At 46.6% G+C, this 23,642-nt stretch overlaps 1 protein-coding gene across 1 annotated transcript in view; it reads left to right on the top strand.

The window, feature by feature from the left end:
• The window catches only part of LOC142015129 (mucin-5B-like), a 59,180-nt gene extending 35,847 nt beyond the window's left edge, over nt 1–23,333 (top strand). The window contains 12 exon segments of the mRNA XM_074998548.1: nt 974–1,075; nt 2,269–2,528; nt 2,896–3,073; nt 3,934–4,184; nt 5,343–5,526; nt 6,092–6,296; nt 7,070–7,248; nt 11,372–11,441; nt 11,582–11,763; nt 12,237–12,268; nt 21,228–21,356; nt 23,271–23,333. Of these exon segments, the coding sequence (XP_074854649.1) occupies nt 974–1,075; nt 2,269–2,528; nt 2,896–3,073; nt 3,934–4,184; nt 5,343–5,526; nt 6,092–6,296; nt 7,070–7,248; nt 11,372–11,441; nt 11,582–11,763; nt 12,237–12,268; nt 21,228–21,356; nt 23,271–23,333 (1,835 nt within the window).
• Nucleotides 23,334–23,642: the final 309 nt, after the last annotated feature.

The raw sequence follows: 23,642 nt of genomic DNA, 5'->3' as shown, positions 1-23,642 counted from the left end.
GGCGCCCCGTCTGGGCGAGCCGCACAGTGGCGAGCCGTGTCAATTTCGAAGTGCCGCAGCCGCCTGCATGCTAATGAAGCACTCAATATGTATTTCAGTGTTTCATTAGTAAACTTCGAAATGGCCATTTGCATGGCCATTTCAAAGTTTTTGGCTAGTGTAGACAAGGCCCTAAATAATTAAAGTCTGCCATGAGAATCAGGGCCTGTGAGTTGGAATCTTCTCTTAGATGTCTGAAGAATGCCTCATCTACCTGATTTGGCGGTCTATAGCAGACACCAGCTACAACATCACTTCTATTGCTTCCATCTCTAAGCTTAACCCAAATACACTCAACTGGCTTTTCTCCCTCCCTATACTGGACCTCTGAGAAGCCATACTGATCCCTCACACAGAGCGCAGCTCCTCCATATTTATAAATAAATAAATAAAAGAAGAGAAATCAAAGGCAAAATGAAGAGAGCTGGTTAAACACGACGGCTGGGTCTCCCGGCAGCAGCATGGTAATGAGCTGTCTGGAAGATGCTAATGAGGTGTGGATGTAAATTTCCTGTGCCTCATGAGCATATGGGTATGTGATTTGGAGTCAGGAAGAAGCTCTTTTGGACTTCAAAATACATGTGCAGAAGTGCAGCGCACAGGGATCTTCTGAAAGGAAGCCCCTTCTTCCTCAGAATTCCCATAAAAAAGGGGAAGAAGGGTTCTTTTGAAGATGGGGTTTACTTTCAAAGGAGCTGTGTCTACACTGCTTTTCTTCTTTCAAAAGAAGAATCTGCAAATACAGCACCAGATATGTAAATCTGCATCTCATTTGTATTTTCAATTTCTCTCATTTGCATGCCTCTTTTGAAAGAGGAGTGCAAATGTGGACACAGCCAGAATGTATAGATGATGTGGGGGAGGGAGAATTAAAGTTATCGCTTTCTGGTCCATGATACAGCATTAAAATGTCACCTGCTTTTATTTATTGTAGGAGTACGGACCCTTATAGAAGGACCTTCCACAACATCAATGCCAGCAAGAGCAAGAACATCACCAAGCTACTGCAATGTAAATGGGCAGCTGATATCTCAGGGTAAGTAGCAATCTAATTTTATTGGTGGTGCTTTTGTGTGGGTGACTGTTCAGTAAAATACCTGTTCTTGAGTAAATACAAATTTCTGCTGCAGGAGTTGTCAGTTCTCTAATTATAAAACAATTGTTGGTCTTCCATGAGTCACACCTCTGAACTGGCTAAAATGTCGGTAAACTGGTAATTCTCAAAAACACTGTCACGTTATACACTTGCATTGTCTACTGCGCCGTACCCAGATTTGATGCATTCATCCAGATCCAGTCTTCATTGCATTATAAACCCTGGATCCAAAAGGCTCAAAATCCACAATGGAATATGAACTTTCTCCCGTGGATGTTTACTGAAAGACCTGGTTTTTCTGTTGCCAGGATCCTGAGGCATCCATCCCCTTTGTTTTGTGAACACTGCACACAGTAGGAATACAAACATTATGTATTAGGGCTAAATGCTTCTTTTTGGTATACATGTCCAACTGTGACTAATGTACTTAACTATGGGCAAAGGAGTTGCATACTGAATGAACGAGAGGCTCTCCCAGTTTCTGCCATTGGGATGTGGCCAGCTATGGTGGATTTTTGAGAACTGTAGGCTGAATAGCATAAGTGGTTATGGCCATCAGATGTACTGTGAATAGGCACCCCAAGCTAATAAAATTTACTGTGCTACAAAGGCTATGTCTACACTAGCCCCAGAACTTCGAAAGGGGCGTGATAATGAACCTAACTGAAAGATGGTAATGAGGCACTGCCATGAATATGCAGCACCTCAGTAGCATAATGGTGGCTGCAGCACTTCGAAAGTGCTGCTTTCAATCATGTGCAGCTCATCTACACAGTGTCCTTTTTGAAAGGACCGCACAACTTTGAAATCCCCTTTTTCCTATTTCGTTACAGGAATAAGGGGATTTTGAAATGTGTGGGATCCTTTCGAAAAGGACCCCATGTAGATGAACTGTGCACGATTGGAAGCAGCACTTTTGAAGTGCCACGCCTGCCATTATGCTAATGAGGCACTGCATATTCATGACAGTGCCACATTAGCATATTTTGATTAGGTTCATTATCATGCCCCTTTTGATGTTCTGGGGCTAGTATGGACAAAGCCATAGAGACATCTAGTTCATGACATTACTGGAAAAGTATTTTAACCTCATGGGCAGCTTAATTCTAGTCATTACCCTTCTGTTCTCACAGGCAGCATCATGTCTCAGACAACTGATGGTTTGAGTCAGTGTTTTTATTCCATATGTAATGCCTCATGCCAGAGTGAATTAATCCAGGGAGAATGTGCAACCTCTCCACAAATGAGCACAGGCCCCGAACAACCCAGCTACTACTGTGATTCAGTTTCACAGAATGGACCTTGTGAAAACACTCCTGCAAATGCAACAAATGCATCCGCTGCCCATGTAAATCTTGTGAGAGATTGTCCATATCTCACTCCTCCTGGAAAGGTAAGTGAACAAAAATGACATGCCAAGCTAGTGATATATCACAACAATGCGCCCTCCTTGCAACAGCTGTAAACTAAGCTAGGAAGCTACTCTTTCAAACTGGTCTTTGAAGATCAAAAATAATCACAATCTCAATACTGGCTCTTACTCAAAATATTGTATAGCATAGAAATAAGCATAAAATATTCATTGATTTTTGTATTTAGTGCGTTTTAAGAGCCTCTTAGTTAAAGATACAATGAATAATAAATTTGGCATGCTACTTGCTTAACTGACTGTACCTTACATGTATGTATCAAAGCTCCAAAAATTACACTAATTTCTTATGCATATCTCTCCCCCCCTCTTTCTTTTGAAATGTCAACAGTTTAATGAATCATGGAACTTTGGAAACTGTCAAATTGCCACTTGCTTGGGAGGTGGAAGTGATATTAAACTGTCCAATGGGAATTGTCTTCCTCAACGATTAAGCCTCTGTGCCAATGGTTTCCCACTCAGAAAACACTATCATGAAAGTGGCAGCTGCGAAGTATTTGAGTGTCAGTGTAAGTAATATTACAGTGAGATTCTGAAGTTCACAAGGTGTTTGAATTGCATCTCAAGTGATGTATATCCACTTGCTCAGTTTGTGCTCTGCATTTTACTCCATTTGATGGGGTTGCTCTATACCTATGCATCACTGTGGCAGAAGCAAACTAAATTGAGTACTTAAACTAGTCATTTTTATTATTAGGTAGATTTATAAAATTAACATTAGGAAGGATTTTAGGGAGTAAAAGCAATAGGTAGGGAGATGGAAAAGAATAAGGGAGCAGAGATGTAGGATGAGATGAAGAGAAGATAGGTTTGTGTGCAATAGGTGGGGGATATGCAGATAGGGAAATGCCTGAAGGTGAGCAGGGTTTGCCAAGGCGCAGTGTTGGACTGTTTGTGTATGGAGATTGAAAGAGAAGGTGTATGGGAGTGAGGATGGTGTGTGAAAGGAATAGCAATGGGCTATATGACACAATAGAGAAGTGACAATAGAAAGTAGAAGGGTTGAGGGAGGTAATATGGAAGAAAGAGGATGTAGGAAGCATCGGTATCAGGTCAGGGATGTGTACGAGACTGAAACATGTTATATCTTATTACACAACTTTTCTTGTGGCCATCCGTCAGGAGACACCGTCTTTATTAGGACGTGGGCAACCTGGTAGAACTATGATGCCAGACCTCTAAAATGAGTGCACCAGTGGACATGAAATGTCAAAAGAAAAAGTCATACGAGACTGGCCAAAGAAACAGTGTGTGAAAAGATGCAATTCTCTCAGATGTCACAGAGCTGATATGTCACTGACAGGATACCCATTCATACATTCAAAAAGCCAAATGTAAACCAAACTTTAAGCTCATCTCTACTTTCTAGGTGTTTGCAGTGGGTGGGGAAATGAACATTACATGACTTTCGATGGAACATATTATAATTTCCAGGGGAATTGTACCTATCTCCTGGTGAAGCCAATCCAGCTTGGTTCTCAGAGCTTCTGGACTGACATGGACAACTATTATTGTGGTACCATTGAGGGAGCAGTTTGCTCGAAGTCCTTTATAATTTTTTGTAAGAATTCTATGGTTATTCTGACACAAGCAGTAGACCATGGGAAAGAAACCAACTTTGTAATGTATTTATAATATCTATCTAGATATTTATTATTATTATTATTATTATTATTATTATTAACCTACTCCTTAGGGGGCCAATCAGGATGAAGGGCACAGATGATCAAAATTGTGCAGGAGAGCATGTAAGGGAAGAGTTCACAAACAGTTATGTGAAATATTGCAGATTATAAAATTTCAACTGTAGAGAAAGGCTGTCAAATGGGAGACGTGTGTGTGGGGGGAAATTAATTAAAATTTACTCCCCTTTGATTGTTTGCTATTCTCTGGCTGCTCATTGGCCCTTGTCTGACTTGTTTGGTGTTCTCCATCTAGGTCCCAGTCAGAAGCACTTACATCAGAAAACGTTGGTAATACCTAGCTTTGTGGGATCCTATTCTCCTATCACAAAATATAAATAAGTCCTATTAAAACTTCAGCCTGGTTACCCAGTTTCTTATAGCTGGAAGTTTCAATGGAAGAGCTGTTTGAAGCTAGCTGGAAGTCACATTATTCTTTTACAGCTGGAGATATTCCTTCTAGGTTAGAGGTAAGGTCTGCAGACACAGGAACGTAGGGAAGTTTGCACTGCAGGCCTTCACCTGCTTTGTGGTTTACAGCAGGGTATCAGTGTGAAGTGCTGAATGTCCGGCCTATTAAAAGTACCTGATATTACTCAATACATTAGTGAATATCTGTGTTTGGTGTGTATATTTGATCCTCAGTAATAAATAATACCATTTAGGCTTTGACTGATCCAAAGGCCCTGATGTCAGTGGGATTCTTTTCAGTGGCACTTCAGCCAGAAAGCAAGAGCCCCTTGATGACATACGGCATATACTGTAATTCACTTATGCATTTTTATATTATCTATTTGATTTCTGGTTGCGAAGGAAATGACTATGAATAAAACAGTGAATGATCCAGAGAAAACTCTGATGAAAATTAATCACACTCATTGCAAATCACCACCATGTTTTTGTTGTCGTTTTTGCTGCTAATATTTTCCCTGAAGTGAATAACAGAAGTATTAATGCTTGAAAGGCAACAAACAACCAGTAGTCTCACCCTGGAGGAGCTGCAGAATTCACCCCATGTATTCCAGAAATATAAAATGCATACACTATCAGCAGCATAATAAGGACATTCAGAGAGGGATTTTGGCTGCTTTTTTAGGTCCAGTTTAACCATAAGAAGGTTGTGCCAAATATTTCCAAGAATGGCATCAGGATAACCAGTTCTGGCATCTAAGTTGTGGTTGAAATACCTGAACTAGAACTGTATGTCTCCTATGGACGACTTGTGTTTTACATAAAACTCCCTTTCAGAATCTTTTATAACAATACCCTGGGGCAATGTCGTAAGTGTTACATTCAGTTTTAATGGATATACCATCTCTTTCTTCCTTATTTATATAAAAGTTCTGTAACCTCAGGATCACATTATTTGGCACAACAGTTTAATGTATTTCTCCCTATTCTGAGGGATTAGGATGGTAAGAGAGTCTCAAATCATGTCCTTTTACCTATTTCCCACTTGGTGGAGACTGGAGGGGGTTGCGGTAGAATGTGCATGTTTGTATATGTTCCTTCACTCTTTCACTTGCATCTCCTGATCATATCTGCTCAAGGATGTTTCTGAAATCCATTTTAGGATAGCTTGGGAGCACTGAGTTGAACAGAACTATCACAATCGCTTAAGACACCTGGAAGAATTCATTAGATGACACTTTAAATGTACTTGTCACCAGTAAACACCAAGCTAGCTGTATTAGCCTTCTCCTCTTCTAGGCACTTTTTTCCTATGAAAATACTTCTAACTGAAGTTAAAACTTTCCCTGTTCCTTTTGTGTGGATACCCCATTCCCTCTCTTATCAGAGCACTTTGTGCTTTTTAGCCATTACATAACTTGCCTTTGCTACCAGGTACATACACCAACCGAAAGTCTGATGATACTATGAAGCAGAATGGAGAGATTGCAGATTCCCTGTGGGAGATGGCTTTAGACTGGAGAGTGCCAGACTCTACCAACAAACATAGTGAATTAAGTACCCTGGTGCCAGCTCAGACAGGGATTGCATTATCCAAATTAGAAACTTGTGTTTCCAGTGCTCTTTGTAAACTCATCTGGTAAGACACACTCCCGTGTGTGTGTTTTGTACATACTTCATTCTACAAGAAGGAAGCTCTGCACTTTTCAAGGGGATTGGGTGAACTGTCTTGAAAGGAAATTAGTGAATGATAAATTTAGCCAGGTATCAAGGGACAATATTTTAAACAGTGGCTAGTTAGGGACTCTGATTTTCAGAGCCTGGATACTCCACAGCTGATTTCTGAGGAAGGGATTTAAGGTTTCTAAACTTTGGCATTGGACATAAGTACTCGTCTCTGGAAAACTTAACGCCAGCATTTTTGGATATCTTAATTATTTGGCTGAAACTTGTGGATTATAAATGGGCACTGTAAAGCATGTTCAAATAGTTTATTTTTAAAAATAATCTTGTTATTAAAAACAAGATAACCAAAATGAAACAATACACCCATGAAAAAAGATTTGTACTTAGAATTACAATACTGTGGCTGCCAAGGAACCTTGATGTTTCCTTTCAGTTTAGTTAGTATCAGATAGCTCACTGGGGGTATCTTCTCACTGTCACTCGGAGTGAGCTGTCTAGGCCTGGTGAGTTTCACACTGCCTTTGCTTAAGCTAGTGTAACATTGTAATGTGGGCCCTGTGGCTTCAGGAATGGTTGGGGCTAGGCCACCTGAGCGCAGAACAATTTAAAGTGGATTCTGCAGCTTGACTGTTCCTCTTGATGGGTGTTTGTTTCTGAGTAGAATTCTTGCTATGAAACTGCCAACATGCACGGTGAAAAACACATCTCTTGTCCTTCTTTAATAAGGAATTTGACAGGCTGTCACAATGCTGCTCCCCCTCAACCTTACTATAAGGCTTGTGTTGTGGATGGATGCTCAGCACTGGGCCAGAAGACTGAGTGCCAAAGCCTTCAGATGTATGCTGCCTTGTTTGGATTGCGTGGGATCTGTGTTCAATGGAGGAGCCAAACTAATGGACAGTGTGGTGAGCTGAGGGAAGACTTTGCTAGAGTGGAAGCTGTTTTATTCTATTCTTTCTGTTTAAATGTGTATATTCCCATTCTAGAACATACACAGAGCTGGCATCTTCTTTCACATACACTGCACCAAATCAGGTCTAGCAACAGTGAAATCTGTGGAGTAATGCTAATGCAGAATTAATGAAAAGGAGGGCCTGTAGTGTCTTAAATAGAGATACACATCTCATAGAGCTGTAAGGGACGTGAGGAGATCATTAAATCCACTTCCCTGCCCTCTTGGAAGGATCAAGCACCATCTCTGACAATTTTTTTTTCATTTATTTGTCCCAGGCCCACCTTAAAAACTGAACTTATAACCCTGGGGGTTAAATAGGCCAATACTTAACCACTGAGCTAGCCCTTCATCCCATGTTCTGAACTTTTCAGCATCAGGGTACACCAGTGCCAGAAGCTGCACACCAATGCTGGAAGCCTGGAAAGCAAGCAAGAGGAATTAGAAGCCCTAGCCCGGTCCAAGAACTATGACTTGATTGGGATAACAGAGACTTGGTGGGATGACTCGCATGACTGGAGTGCTGTCATGAAAGGGTATAAACTGTTCAGGAAAAACAGGCAAGGGAGAAAAGGAGGAGGAGTTGCACTGTATGTAAGAAAGCTTCTTAAGACAGAGCACTGTGATTGCTTGGAACTCCAGTACACAGAGGGAGAAAACCCTGTTGAAAATCTATGGGTCAAGCTTAGTGGTGTAGGCAGCACTGGAGATGTGGTGGCTGGTATCTGCTACAGGCCACCAAATCAGGATGATGAGGTAGATGAGGCTTTTTTTTGGACAACTGAGAGAAGTTTCCAGATCACAGGCTCTCGTTATCATGAGGGACTTTAATTACCCTGATGTCTGTTGGGAGACCAATATGGCGGTACACAAGCAGTCCAGGAAGTTTCCGGAGAATGTTGGGGATCACTTTTTGGTACAAGTGCTGAAGCAGCTGACCAGAGATCGTGCACAGCTCAACCTGCTGCTTACAAACAGTGGAGAACTAATAGGGAAGGTAGAGGTGGGTGACAATCTGGGAAGCAGTGATCATGAGATGGTAGACTTCAGGATCTTGACCAAAGGAAGGAAAGAGAGCAGTAAATTACACACCTTGGACTTCAGAAAAGCAGACTTTGACTCCTTCAGGATCCTGATGGGCAGAATCCCCTGGGATGCTACCATGAAGGGAAAAAGAGTCGAGGAAAACTGGTAGTATTTTAAGGAAGCCCTATTGAAGGCACAGAAAGAAACTGTCCCAATGTGCAGCAAGAGAAGTAAATATGGTAGGAGACCAGACTAGCTTACTGGGGAAATCCTTGGAAAACTTAAGCACAAAAAGGGAGTTTACAAAAAGTGGAACCTTGGAAAGGTGTCTGGGGGTGATATAAATATATAACTCAAGAATGTAGGGCAGTTATCAGGAAGGCAAAAGCTCAACTGGAATCGTGACTTGCGAGGAATGTGAAGGATAAAAAGAAAAATTTCTACAGGCATGTTAGCAAGAAGAAGGTGATCAGAGAGGGCATGGGGCCCCTAGTGGATGAGGGAGGTAATCCAATGACAGGTGATGTAGGGAAAGCTGAAGTACTTAATGCTTTCTTTGCCTCTGTCTTCATGGACAAGGACAGCTCCCAGATTAATGCAATAAGTGATGCACTGTGGGATGAAGGTGGACAGCCTTTGCTGGAGAAAGAACAAGTTAGGAGCTATCTAAAAAAGCTAAACGTACATAAATCCATGGGCCCGGACCTAATTCATCCAAGGGTTCTGAGAGAGTTGGCATATGTCATTGATGAGCCCTTGGCTATTATCTTTGAAAAGTCGTGGAGATCAGGAGAGATCCCGGATGACTGGAAAAAGCCAAATGTAGTGCCCATCTTTAAAAAAGGGAAGAAGGATGATCCAGGGAACTATAAGCTGGTCAGTCTTACATAAGTCCCTGGAAAAATCATGGAGAGGCTCCTCCAGGAAGTCATTTTGAGGCACTTGGAGAAAGGGAAAGTGATCAGAAATAGTCAGCATGGATTCATGAAGAGCAAGTCATGGCTGACCAATCTGATTAGTTTCCATGATGATATAACTGGCTCTGTGGATAGGGGAAAATCAATGGATGTGATTTATCTTGACTTTAGCAAAGCTTTTGATACGGTCTCCCACAATATTCTTGTCAGCAAGTTAAAGGAATGTGGATTGGATAAATGGATGGTAAGATGGATAGAAAGCTGGCTAGAAGGTCGGGCCCAGCGGGTGGTGATCAACACCTCAATGTCAGGATGGCGGTCGGGTTCTAGTGGAGTGCCCCAAGGTTCAGTTCTGGGTCCTGTTCTGTTCAACATATTTATCAGTGACCCGGATGAGGGGTTGGATTGCACCCTCAGCAAGTTTGTGGATGACACTAAGCTAGGGTGAGAGATAGATAAGCTGGAGGGTAGGGATAGGGTCCAGAGTGACTTAGACAAATTGTAAGACTCGGCCACAAGAAATCTGATGAGAGTCCTGCACTTGGGCCAGAAGAATCCCAAGCATTGGCACAGGCTGGGATCTGACTGGCTAAGTAGTAGTTTTGCAGAAAAGGACCTGGGAGTTGTAGTGGGCGAGAAACTGGACATAAGTCAAGAGAGTGCCATTGTAGCCAAGGAGGCTAATGGCATATTAGGTTGCATCAAGAGGAGTATTGCCAGTAGGTCCAGAGAAGTGGTTATTCCTCTTTATTCGGCTTTGGTGGGGCTGCATCTGGAGTACTGTGTCCAGTTCTGGGCTCCCAGTTATAGGAAGGTTGTGGACACACTGGAGAGGGTCCAGTGGAGAGTGACCAAAATATTTAGGGGGCTGGAGCTATGACCTACGAAGAAAGGTTGAGGGAATTGGGACTGCTTAGTCTGCAGAAGAGAAGACTGAGGGGGATTTGATAACAGCCTTCAACTTACTGAAGGGAGAATGCAAAGAGGCTGGAGAGAGGCTGTTCACAGTGGTCACGGGTGGCAGAACACAGAACAATGGTCTCAAGTTGTGGTTGGGAAGGTCCAGGTTGAACATTAGGAAAGACTCTTTCACTAGGAAGGTGGTGAAGCATTGGAATGGTCTACGCAGGGAAGTAGTGGAGTCTTCATCCCTGGAAGTGTTTAAGTCTCGCCTCGACAAAGCCCTGGTTGGGCTGATCTGATGGGTTTGGTCCTGCCTAGGGCAAGGGGCTGGACTTGATGTCTTTTTTAGGTCTCTTCCAGCTCTATTGTTCTATGATTCTAGGGTAGGTTTAAAAATGTTTGTTCTCCCGACAATTTAAACTTTTTGTCAAAAGCTTGAAAACTGCCATAACCAGATTTTTGTTTTTATTTCCAGGTATTTGGATTTCTGACAGACAACATTTAATATGCTTGAGGAAAGTAGATTCTTCCTGTGATTTTTTTCCCCTTTGGTTAAAAAGAAAAAAAAAATCTGTCAAAATTTCAACAGAAAAATATTGAGCAGACCTATTCAGCAATCACCCCAGTCACGTCAGCCACATCGCTCACTCTCTTTTCAGTTACCAGAGCAGCTTCAGGGAGCTAGACAATGCATTGCATTGAAAGAGCCTGTAAGCCAGGTTCTGTATTTGTGACATATATGTAATTAAAAAGTAACCCCACTGATTTAAGTGGGGTTAATCTCAATTTATGCCAGTGTAAAAGAGAAGAATTTGATTTAATACTTCAGCCCCATTATTCACAACATTCTGGTTTAGGCACTACCATAATGGTTTTCTTCAGTGGTGTATCGTGGGGGGAAGTGAGGGGAGATCAGAAATTTATTTCAGTGTTTGATTAATGGTTTTAGCTTAATAAAATATTAATTACAATTTCATCACTAGATGGCAATATTGCTTAAGATATTTGGTTTCCCTCTGCTTGTTTTGCCTCTCTTTTTCAGACTGTTTAGTCCAGATTACTAGAATTAATTAGTTTATGTGACTGCAAAAACAACAAAACCCTTCAGAGGAAACAACCTTCTTTACATTTTCATCTGAGTGGGATTTTTTATCTAATACATTATAAAGTGTATCCAAGAGTGTTAGACAGAGCTGGTGTTCTAATGAGACCATTGTAAATGTTCCACAGAAGCTAAATGTTCTCAGGACCAGATCTACAAGCCATGTGGGGGAAGAGAAAGAAACACTTGCTTTAGCAGGTTGGTTATTTATTAAGTATCAAAGGCAAAGACTGATATTTAAAAAAAAAAAAATGCTGAAAGGAGTCAGGATTCCAATGAGATTTGGGTAACCAGCTCCCCTACACCAACATTCTGCTCAAAATTCTGTTTTACATCAGTGCTAAAAAGCAGATGAAAATAGCTCCAGTCACTCATCCTTTCCTGTGTACACAGAGGAACACCACCACCAGTTATGTCATCCCTTTGCAAGATAAGGGCTTGGTGATTATTGAAGGGTGCCAGTGCCCTGATGAAAAGATCCTGCTGAATAATCTTGATGGCATTTGTGTTGCTGTCTGTGGTAAAAAAATATAAAATATAGGACAATATGAAACACCAGCTCAAAACTGCAACTTTAAGGTTTGTAATGCAATGCACCAGACTGGTCTTTTGTACCCAGGGACTCTAAGGGTTGAGTATACTGTAGAAACACAATGCTTAGCCCTGTGGAAAAGTAAGGAAGTGATTAACATAGCCTTTGGTTAGGCCTCTTCTGGCCAGCTCAGACATGATTCTGGTAAGTTGCCCTACTCTTGTTATACAGAAAGACAATCCCCTGAGTCAGAAGGTAATAAGCAAAATATCTTCAAGATTTGTTTGCTGGATGACTTGTGCTTTTCAGCCACGGCTCATTCCTTTCAAGTCTCCTTTTCATAGCCACCCATGTCCTGTTTCTGATGTATGACTTTCTGCCTCTCTGGCTCTGGTGTTCTCTCCAGAGCTATTATATTCTTGATGTGACCCTTATAATTCTACAGTTGTTCTATTTTTCAGACTGTATTGGACCTGATGGATTGGTGAAACAGGTTAGGAAAATACCCTAAGAAGATGTGCTCTTTGAATAACATTTTATACAATAGCCAGATGACTTCACCTATATCAAATATTGCAATAATTTTTCATTCTTTTTCTGGTAAGCTTAGTGACAATGTGCAGTAGAGATGGGAATGAACCTCCTGACTTTGGCTCTAATTCCAATCCTCAGATGAGATAGTGACACAAAATTGCCAACCTGTGAAAATCACTGTTTTCTGGTAGACCCTTCAAGTGTCCCTCCCAACATGCATGCCTGCAAAGAAAAAAGAAGAGGGTACAGCATGTTTTACCAGGCAGATATTTGGAATTAAGAACTCCCTAGGGTTTCATATAAATGGCACACCAGACTTTAGAATAAAAGTTTGTAGCAGACCCACATTTGTCATTAATTTATTATTTCTATGTTCCATTCATTCCGGATGCATGCATGGAATTTGGCCTCACAATCAGCTTAAAGAAGACCCAGGTGATGGGCCAAAACGTGGGTAATGAGCCATCTATCAGCATGCTAGACTACAAACTGGAAGTCGTCCATGAGTTCGTGTACCTAGGCTCGACGATCTCGGACAACTTGTCACTTGATAGCGAGATCAACAAGCGCACTGGAAAAGCCGCCACAACGTTCTCCAGGCTGACAGAGAGAGTATGGGCTAACAATAAGCTCACTGTACACACCAAGGTGCAGGTCTACACAGCCTGTGTTTTGAGCACACTGCTGTACGCCAGTGAAACATGGACTTTGCACTCAAAACAAGAGCAGCAGCTCAACACATTCCACATGCGCTGCCATAGGCGCATACTCGGTATCTCATGGCAGGACAAGGTCCCCAATAGCGCAGTGCTTGAGAGGGCAGGCACCACCTGCATGTTCACCCTTCTGAAACAGAGGCGTATGCGCTGGCTGGGCCATGTCTCACGCATGACGGATGGCCGAATACCGAAGGACCTCCTCTTCGGCGAACTGGCATCTGGAAAGAGGCCGAAAGGGCGACCAAAATTGCGCTACAAGGACATGTGCAAGCATGACCTCAGCGCTCTCTCTATCAGTGTGAACACCTGGCATTCGCTCACCTCAGACAGGCATGCCTGGAAACAAGGAGTGAAGGAAGGTCTTGCTATGTATGAAACTACCTTGGTGAAGGAAGTGGAAGACAGGAGAGCCCTCAGGAATATCCGTGCCCGTGATACCACAGCGACATCTGCTTACAGCTGCTCACAGTGCGGAAAGGACTGCCACTCCTGGACTGGATTGCACAGCCACAGAAGACGCTGCTTGAATCAGTCCAACTGGGGCGCAAACCCATGATCCCTCGGGATCGAAGGATGCCTACTACTACTACTATGTTCCATTCAATGAACTTTCATGTGTTTTATTTGCATAGCTGGGAGAGACATAGGAACATGACTGTCAGTACTGCACCTGATAAGGCAGTGATGAATATCTCTTGTTCACCTCGCTCTTGTGCAAATACTCTGCCAGTCAACTGCACTAAAGAAGAATTTTTTCCTAAAACACAACCCCATTCAGATGATCCATGCTGCCCAGAGACAGTAGGCGGTCAGAGATCAGTGACATTGACTTGTCTACAGCAAGGATCCCCATTCTTGGTGGGATAGCCACAAAGAGGCCGATGAAACTGGGTCTCTGGGGTTGTCATCTTGCTAAGCTTCCAGAAATGACATCCACTATCAGGCTTCTGAGGGCAGCCAAGCATCCTGACCTCTCTGATCTAGTGCTCCAGTATGCATTCTCCCTCTTCAATGGTCAGCCCTGGCTGAGCTGTCTGCTCCCATTTATACTGAAGCTCCAGCTGGAGCACGCCCAACAGTGGTGAAGGGGCATGACTTCTTCTGTTCACAATATAGAGTTAATCCCTTCTTGCCCAGAGCAGGGGTGATACAGCCCATCACAGGGGCTTTGACTCAGCTATTCTACATCTTCTATTTACAGAATTTGATGTAAAGTCCTGTTCTCTCATCCCAAGACAATGCAATTTCAGTTTCCAGCCAGTATTAGCTATTTCTGAGGATGGATGTTGCCCTATTTTTCCTGTAGTAAGTATACTTTCCCTACTATACACTGGCTTTCATTATTTTGAAGAGGACTTCATCTAGCAGTTTGGTCCTAAAATGTACTCCATCTGCTAGGTTTTAGTCACAGAACTGAGTTGGTCACAAACAAAGCATGTCACTGTTCCTTTCAGAGGTGTTTAAAAACATAGGCAGAATAACAATATTTGGAAGATGGGAAAGTTTGGTTGGTGAAATTACCCCACATATACTAAACAAGGGCATGGGGATGGAAATTAGCAACACGTCCGAGCCATTCTGCACTTCCTATGTTGGTATTAGGGCTACTAGGTTTTGATAATTGTTTTCTACAGCTCGTATAATGGACAATTTAGAAATGAAAACTAATACATCTTGGCTACATCATTCTTAGAGCATCCTTTTTGTTCCACCTTTCTTACAGTACCACATAAGGTGTGTGTTTCTGAAGGAATTGAATTTAAGGTGAGACTTCTTTCAGTGTGCTGTCATGGCATGACTTAAAGATATTATTAACCTCTAGCTAACAAAATTCGCTTCAAGATTTCACTTCATTTGAATGAACATGAAGCCCATGGATCCATTGCTTCTTATTAGCTGTGTCTACACGTGCACGCTACTTCGAAGTAGCGGCACTAACTTCGAAATAGCGCCCGTCGCGGCTACACGCGTCGGGCGGTATTTCGAAGTTAACTTCGACGTTAGGCGGCGAGACGTCGAAGTCGCTAACCCCATGAGGGGATAGGAATAGCGCCCTACTTCGACGTTCAACGTCGAAGTAGGGACAGTGTAGACGATCCGCATCCCGCAACGTCGAAATTGCCGGGTCCTCCCTGGCGGCCATCAGCTGGGGGGTTGAGAGACGCTCTCTCCAGCCCCTCAGCTCACTGGTGGCCGCGTGGAGCGGCCCCTTAAAGGTCCCCTCCCCCGCCCAGACTCTGCAGGAAGCTGAGGCAACGTGCAGGCTGCAGCCTGCACACGTGGGCAGCCTGCACAGCCCTCAGCCCACCACACAGCAGCCCTCCCCAGTGCCCCCAGGGGACCCCCCCCAAGGGGAGCCAGGGCAGCCAGCCCAGCCAGAGGGCCAGGCAGTCTGGGAAGCGGCAGCGGGGCCCCTCCTGGATGGAGGCCGAGCTGCGGGACCTGCTGGGGCTCTGGAGCGAGGAGGAGGTGCTCCAGGTAATGGGGAGCAAGAGGCGGAACGCGGATGCGTTCGCTTAGCTGGCCGAGGGCCTGGCTGACCGGGGTCACCCTGCCCGCACTCCGGACCATGTCCGGAGTAAAGTGAAGGAGCTGCGGCAGGGTTACGCCCGGGCCCGGGATGCGGCCAGCCGATCTGGGGCCGCCCCCGTCACTTGCCCCTTTTACAGGGAGCTCAGGGACATCCTGGGCTCCCGGCACACCTCCTCCCCTCCGGCCACCCTTGACACCTCGGCTGACGAGGCCCAGCAGGCCCTGAAGCCAGAGTCCGCCCCGGAGGCAAGCCCCGCACCCCGGGGGCCCCCCCCGGAGGCCATCCCCGGGACATCGCGGCAGAAGGAGGAGGAGGAGGAGGAGGAGGAGGGGGGCTCCTCCTCCGCAGAATCCAGTGTGCAGATCCTCCTCCTGCCATCCCGGAGCAGCAGCAGGGCCTCCGACCCCCGGGAATCTCCGGACCGGTGGAGCGGACCCACAGGTAGGTACCCCTCTCTGGTGGACACCCCTGGGCTTGGGGGGGGGTAACAGAGATGTGTCTAGGGCCCCCCACACTCTCACATGGCCGCCATGGCCCCAAGGAGACCAGGGCCATGGCCCTCACAGCACTGCAGCCATCAGCCCCTGCCCCCCCCCACCCTGCATGACAGTGCCATGCCCCATCCCCGGGCCAGAGGGGAGCGGAAACTCGAGGGGCCCCCGGGCGGAGGGGGTGGGACACCCCACAGCAGCAGCATGTGATGGAGTGGGGGGAGTGCCAAAGGGAGACTCAGGCTACATATGAGCCACAAGAGCCGAAGAGCTCCCAGGGCCAAAGGAGGATCCTGGCGCTACAGCTGGCAGGTGACACCTCTGCCCTGAACAAGCAGGAGGGAGGAGCCGAGCTGGCTTGGAATTGGGGGGCGAGGGCGGGGGCCACAGGTAGAGGCTAGGGGAAGGGAGAGCTGGTAGGCAGCCAGCCAGAGGAGGGGGAAAGCTGCATCCCTGAGGGGCCCCCATTGGGGTCTTCTCCCCACGACGGGTTGGAAGGACTGTCTCTCCCTACAGCTGGTGCTGTCACTCCTGCCAGAAACTGGCCATCTGTGGCCTAAGAAACCTCTCCTGCTCTCAGACCCTGCGGGCTGAAGTGAGAGTCGCTCCCACCAGGGGACGGGGTGCAGGGCTGGGGGACCCCTGAACCCCGTCCATCACAGCAGCATCTCCCGGGGATGGGGATGGGGAACCTGCAGCACAGGGCGGGGGGGACAGAGGCCACGGCTCGGGGACCACACTAACGCCTGTCTCCATTCTTCTTTCCCCCCTCCTCTCCTGTGTCCTGCACCTGCACCTGCACCATCTGAAGGACCGGAAGAGAGTGCCGGCGAGGCCTCAGTTGTCCCGGAGAGCCCTCCGGGACCATCGCTCCAGGGCAGCCCCTCGGCCGAGGAACCACCGGCCCCGCGGAGGGCAAGACGGCGGACCCCGCGCTTACTACCGGCGACGGCGACGGACCCCCAGCTGCTGGCCATCCTCCGCCGGCAGCTGGAGGTGTCGGAGCAGCACTTCCAGCTGCAGGAGCGGGCCCTGGCCTGATGCCAGGAGGCATGGGGGGCCTATATCCAGACATTTAACTGCCTGGTTGAATACCTGGCCCCCCATGCCGCGCCGGCCCAGCCATTGCCCGCCCTGCCCGCTCCTGCAGCCCCACCACCAGCTGCTCCGGCCGTCGCCGGGCCGTCCGCCATCGCCCCACCACCCACCCGCGAGGGCCACAGCGCCGAGGGACCCCTGGAGCCACCTGAGACTCGCCGGCACCGATACCTTCCGGTCCAGCCCGCTCCCACCCAGCCGCAGACCAGACTGCAGGCACGGCGGGGCTCCCGGCCGGGCACGCCCAGTGCTGGGCTCTAGGGGCGAGGGGCCCGGGACGTGGCCCCCCCCTTGTTGTTGTGTATATAGTTGGACTGTTTTTTTTTGGTGCCCCCGTTTGCCCCGTCCCCCCCCATGTAAATAGTTCTCCCTGTTCTCCTCCCTGGATTTCTTTTTGGTTGATGGTGCACACTTGTTTGCTTTGTTGTTGTATTGTTTTATTTGTGCACATCTTGCTTTTGTTGAACATTTGTCCCTACTTTTTGGTTTGTGTTTGACATATTTATTGAAAAAAAAAAAAAAGTTTCTGAAAGACAAAAAAAAAGTTTACGTTCAGCCACAAGTTCGTGCTGTCATTTGTCCAGGACAAGTGGGGGTGGGCGGTGGGGTGCTCCATGGTGTGGGCGTTGGGGCAGGAGTGTGGGGGAGGAAGGGGCGGGCAGTAGGGGGCCTGGGCAGAGTTCACCCCGCGGCCTGTTGGTCGAAGTGGGTCCGCAGGGCCTCCCGGACCCAGGTCCCCTCGGGGTCCACCTGCTGACTGGGGGCAGCAGGTGGCTGCACGTGTGCCCTGCCGGCCTCCGCGGCCCAGCCCTGCAGAAAGGTCTCCCCCTTGCTCTCCACGAGGTTGTGCAGGGCGCAGCAGGCACCCACAATCTGGGGGATGTTGTTGGGGCCCGCATCCAGGCGGGTCAGGAGACATCGCCAGCGTCCCTTGAGGCGGCCAAATGAGCGCTCCACCACCTGGCGCGCACGGTTCAGGCGCTCGTTGAAGCGCTCCTGGCTAGCGGAGAGATGGCCCGTGTAGGGGTGCATGAGCCACGGCCGGAGGGGGTAGGCCGCATCTGCGATGACGCAGAAGGGCATGGTGGTGTCCCCCAGAGGGATCTCCCACTGGGGGATGTAGGTCCCCGCCTCCAGCCGGCAGCACAGGCCCGAGTTCCGAAAAACCCGGGCGTCGTGGGTGCTGCCAGGCCAGCTCACGTAAATGTCCTGGAAACGTCCCCGGCTGTCCACCAAGGCCTGCAGGACGACTGAATGGTAGCCCTTCCGATTGAGGTATCGTCCTCCACTGTGGTGCGGGGCGCGGATGGGGATGTGAGTCCCATCCAGAGCCCCGAAGCAGTTGGGGAAGCCCAGGGTGGCAAAGGCGGCGACAGTGGCATGTGGGTCCCCCAGCCTCACGAGCCTGTGCAGGAGCATGGCGTTGATGGCACGCACGACCTGCAGAGAAAGCACATGGGACAGCCCCAATGAGGGGTGAGCAAGGTGTGCGTGGCCCTGCCCTGCCCTGCCCTGGCCCCCCTGCTCTGCCCTGGCCCCCCTGCTCTGCCCTGCCCTGCCCTGGCCCCCCTGCCCTGCCCTGGCTTCCCCCTGTGGGTTCTCTTACCTCCATGAAGACAGCCCCGACGGTGGCCTTTCCGACACCAAACTGCTGCCCCACGGATCGGTAGCTGTCCGGAGTGGCCAGCTTCCAGACAGCGATGCCGACCCGTTTCTCCACAGGGAGGGCACGCCGCATGGCAGTGTCCCGGTGCCTGAGTGCGGGGGTGAGCCACTGGCACAGCTCCAGGAATGTCTGCCGGCTCATCCTGAAGTTCCTGAGCCAGTGGTCGTCGTCCCACTCCCCAAGCACCAGCCGCTCCCACCAGTCGGTGCTGGTGGGGTAGCTCCACAGCCGCCGGCGTGTGAGGTGGGGGGTGGAGCGGGATGCTGCAGGGGTAGGGGTTGAGCCCTGCTGCCCTGGGGGCATCTCCTCCCCTGGGGCAAGAAGGTACTCAGCTGCCTCCCACATGGCATGGGCCAGGGCAAGCCCTGCTCCTGCCGGGAGGGCTGGGTGGACCTCTAGCTGCTGCTGCTGCTGCTGCTGGGGGTCCATGACTGCGGCGCCCGGGGTCTGTGTGCCTATGGCTCCTCAGACCGCGTGCTGTGCAGGCTGAGTGTATGTGGGAGGGGCCCTTTAAGGGAGCGGCTAGCTGTTGCCCCAGAAGCGCTAGTCCGCCCGTTGACCCTGTGTGCAGCTGTGCCTGGCATCCCTATTTCGATGTGTGCTACTTGGGCATGTAGACGTTCCCTCGCTGCGCCTATTTCGAAGTTGGGCTGAGCAACGTCGAAGTTGAACATCGACGTTGCCGGCCCTGGAGGACGTGTAGACGTTATTCATCAAAATAGCCTATTTCGATGTTGGCTTCACGTGTGGACGTAGCCATTGTGTCCTAGTGAGTGGTGGACTGGGATTCAGAAACTCTGCATTCTAGTGCTGGCTTTCTTACTGGCCCACTGAGTGACCTTGCGCAAGTCACATCACAATTCTGGGCTTCAGTTTCCTTTGTTCTAGTGTTATGTAGCACAACAGGTACTTGGCCTGTGATTGGGATTCCAAAGTGCTACTGTAATATGACATAAATAATGAAGATAATAATAATAACATGGATCACCCTTGTAAAGTGCTTTGAGAGTTACTAATGGAAAAGTGCTACATAGGATTTTGGGATGTTTTGTTTCTGGAAAAATTACTGAATAGTGATTGCTGTTGTAAGAGTTTCTCTCATGAAAGAAACATCCACCTGTATATCAGCACCAAGAAGTTAGAAACGGAGCTGACTGTAATACTAGAATACAAATTTTAAGTATCATTAGACATTTTAACAATATCTAAGTGGTCAAAAGAAAATGGAATAGGAAAGTTGTGAGAGGTTGAAGTAATAGTTATGTTTTGCATATTGGATTCTGTTACAATGTTATTCTAGAACAGTACCGTGTTAATTTTGTGATATTGATGATATGTTAATTAAAGAATGGAAGGTGTTTGTGTGAAAAATTTGTGCCCAAATGAAAACCCATGGAGCAAGGTGTGTGTGTGTGTGTGTGTGTGAGAAGGGTCAGCTCTGCACCCATGGATGAGACAGGACTTTGGACAGAATGGGAAGGTCAGGAGACAGCCAGCCCTTGGCACCACCTGGCCCATGGCATGTCATGTCCCCTCTGAGGCTTCAGAACTGTGCAGAGCACCCAGCATGGCATTCCAGCAGCAATTCAAAGGGGTGCGGGGCTCCAGCCACCACTAGTACCACAGTAGTAACAACTGTGGCCAAGAGCTACAGGCCCCTTTGTATCACTGGGCCCCAGAGCAGTTGCCTTCTTTCCCCTTAGCCCCCATTGGCAGGCCTGCCAAGGGGTGAGGTAAGGAAGTAGTATTCCCATTTTACAGATGGGCAGCTGGAACAGAAACTTGCAGACCTCGCTGGCGGAGGCCTCATGAAGTCTGAGTCTTAGACTAGCGCTCTAGCTAAAATAGCATGTTTCTCTCTGCTGCTTTGCAAAGTGCATCTGTTTGGAACAGGTGAAAACCCTGAAGAGTGAGTCAAGGAATCAGATGCTAACTCATCTCATTGTTTGTATTCCCCAGTCACAGATTTTGTATATTGCTTTCAACAACTCCAAAAAGCTAATTTTGTCCAAAGGTAGCTATGTTTTGTTTTTTTATTAATCTTTTGATCATTGTTATAAAAGCTGGTCTCCTTTTTCTCTTCCTTTTGCTGTTTCCTTCCCCCTACCTGTTGAAAAAAGAAAATTGGAGAAAATCTAGAGGAAGAAAAGGAGTTTCCATCCTGCTTATCTTCCATAAATAGTAATACACATGTCAGTGCATAACTGTGGGCCTTGGTATGTCTGTTAATATCCCTGCTGTAGTGAGCTTTTGATTATTTCAACCCAGATGGGATTGTCAAAGCGGCCAAAGGGAGTTAGATGAGATTCTGGGAGTTGCTAATACCTTTCAAGCTAGAAGTAAAATCTCTTCCGTATGCTAGATCATATATTGTCTCTGGATAATTTTATTTTTTTTCTTTCTTTATTCAGGTTGGGAAGACCTACAAAGCTCTGGAAGATAACTGTGCTCTGTACAATTGCACTCAGGCATCAGGCCAGTTTGTCTTGACTAGCACAACTGTATCCTGCGCAGAGTTTGATCCACCAAACTGTGTCCCTGTGAGTACTTTATAGGTGGAATCCTCTTAGTTCACCTTTGTACTGTTCTGAGAGCCTGTCTTTGCTGTTCCGAATGTTCTATTGTGTGTTTCACAACCTTCTCAGGTTGGCTACCCTTTAATCAAAGTAAATAATTTTCATGGATCTCTTCTATGTGCTTTAAAAGGCTCCTGGTGCAAGCTTCACCATGGTGGCTACTGCCCCCACCTTTTCTTGGGACTCTTGCCCTTCATCATACTGATTCTCAGAGATATCCTGACCAGACTAGGCTAGAGAGAGAGTGACTGAGATGACATCACCATCCCTATTGGCTCCAGCTGAGTCCCTAACACAGCCTGAGATGATTATTGCCATATTTGATACCATTTAAGAGCATGGCAACTAAAGGACTTTTCCTCTAAGACTGGACTTTAACAACAACACTTCAAGTGCTTCAATTCCTCCCCACTGCCATTCTTTTCTCTATCTTTAATAAAATGTTAAAAGGGTTTTTAATGCTAAATATGTCATGGAGCTAAGCAGACTGAGTGAGGTCTCTTCCATCTTAAATGTATTGTGGGAAAAATGCTCTGTTTTATGTGAAAATACACACCTTTTCTTGTCGGATTTATCTGAAAACTTTGTACGTGTATGGTACAAACAGCTTGGTAATAGTGGATCATTGGGTTGGTTGTCTCATTATTAGAAATCTCTTATTGCTGCTGTTCAGTCTGCAACATGAACCTCTATGATTAGAATCTGAATCATTCTGGTTCTGCTTGCTTTCACTATAGGGAACTGTTGCAACGAATTCCGATGGATGTTGTAAGACATGTGAGTATGGTCAGCCCAGTGATTCATTCATCAAACATTGTGAGGCTCTTCTTTCATTATGGCCCTGATCCTACAAGGCAGTGAATATCTTCAACTCCCACCATTAGTGGCATGGAAGGGCAGTTAGCACTTCCCAGGAGATGCTCAGTCCTTCATTTTGCGAGTCTCAAAACCAGACTAGCTCTTCCAATGACACCACTGGAATAAATCATGTTCTCTTTTCCTCAGTTTTATAAAGGAGGAAGATATTTGTAGTTTAGAATAAGTTTCTGATAAAAGAATGATGTAACTTGGTAGAGAACGTGTTCTAGATTCTGGCATCTAGGAACTGCATAGAAAGCAGGTTTCTGTTGCTGTAGGACCTAGACTAAACTGTACTGACCACTATGAAGCCTTAAAAGTTACAATTAGCTAACAATTGTCGTTACAGAAATGTAGTCTATATAAAAAGAATCCAACTGTGTTTGCATTAGGACCTGATCCAGCACAGCAGTTAAGTATGTGCTTTCAACTCCATGTTTCAGGCCATCTTTAATCAGCAAAATACTTATTAAAATGCTTTAGTGAACTGGGGTCTTTAAACTCCCCATGGACATTTGAACTCTAATTGTTCTTAATGACACAGGGACAAAACTTGTTTGCTTAATGAGTATCTCTCAGTGCTTGAACTCTCATTTGAGTAAGGCTGACAGGACCCTTCACTCCTAGGTATCCCATTGTCACATGTCTGCAAACTGAAGCGGAGAAAAGAGTATGTCACTCACAAGAACTGCAAATTAGTAGCTCCAGTCCTAGTGCCTTCGTGTGAAGGGTCTTGCAGTACATACTCTGTGTAAGTTAAGATGCTGCTTCTCCATGCTTATGTGATGTCTTGTCTTCACATGTTCTTGTTTGCTGCAGGATCACAGGTACTAGCTCTATTAAACTTATCCCTGAGCTTCTGAAAAGGAAGCTGTATGAGCAGAGCTGCAGTGTCTTGCTTAACACTTAAGTAAAATTGCGTTATGTAGGCTTGGTAAATAGGCCACGTTTAACAGGTAAATTAACATATTTTAGCTTACACATTTTTAAATATGCTATTTTTTTTATTTGTCATTTCAGCTGAATCAGGCTGGGTCTTCATTTCTGTATGGTCACTTTGGGCCTGATCCACAGTTCATTTAAGTCTGTGGTAAAACTCCCACTTAGCTCAAGAGAGAGTTTCGTCATTGACTTCAAAGGTCTTTGCATCAGAGCTTCAGGACTATTAATGTCCAGAGAATAGTTTATTACTGATATTGTTCCCCCCAGTGGTTTACAGGTAGAAGAAATGCTAAAGCTCTCTTTCCTCTCTCACAGTTACTGGGGAAGCTGAGCATTAGCCTGCTAAACCCACAGCTGTGAGTTCAATCCTTGAGGGGGCATTTAGGGATCTGGGACAAATAGATTAAAAAAATGGGGGCGCTGCTTGGTCCTGTCAAGAGGGCAGGAAAT

The sequence above is a fragment of the Carettochelys insculpta genome, chromosome 6 (genome assembly GCF_033958435.1).
Source record: "Carettochelys insculpta isolate YL-2023 chromosome 6, ASM3395843v1, whole genome shotgun sequence".
In the NCBI taxonomy this organism is placed as follows: domain Eukaryota; kingdom Metazoa; phylum Chordata; order Testudines; family Carettochelyidae; genus Carettochelys; species Carettochelys insculpta.
Note: the sequence above shows the minus strand (reverse complement) of the source record. Positions and strands in the feature narration are given on the sequence as shown.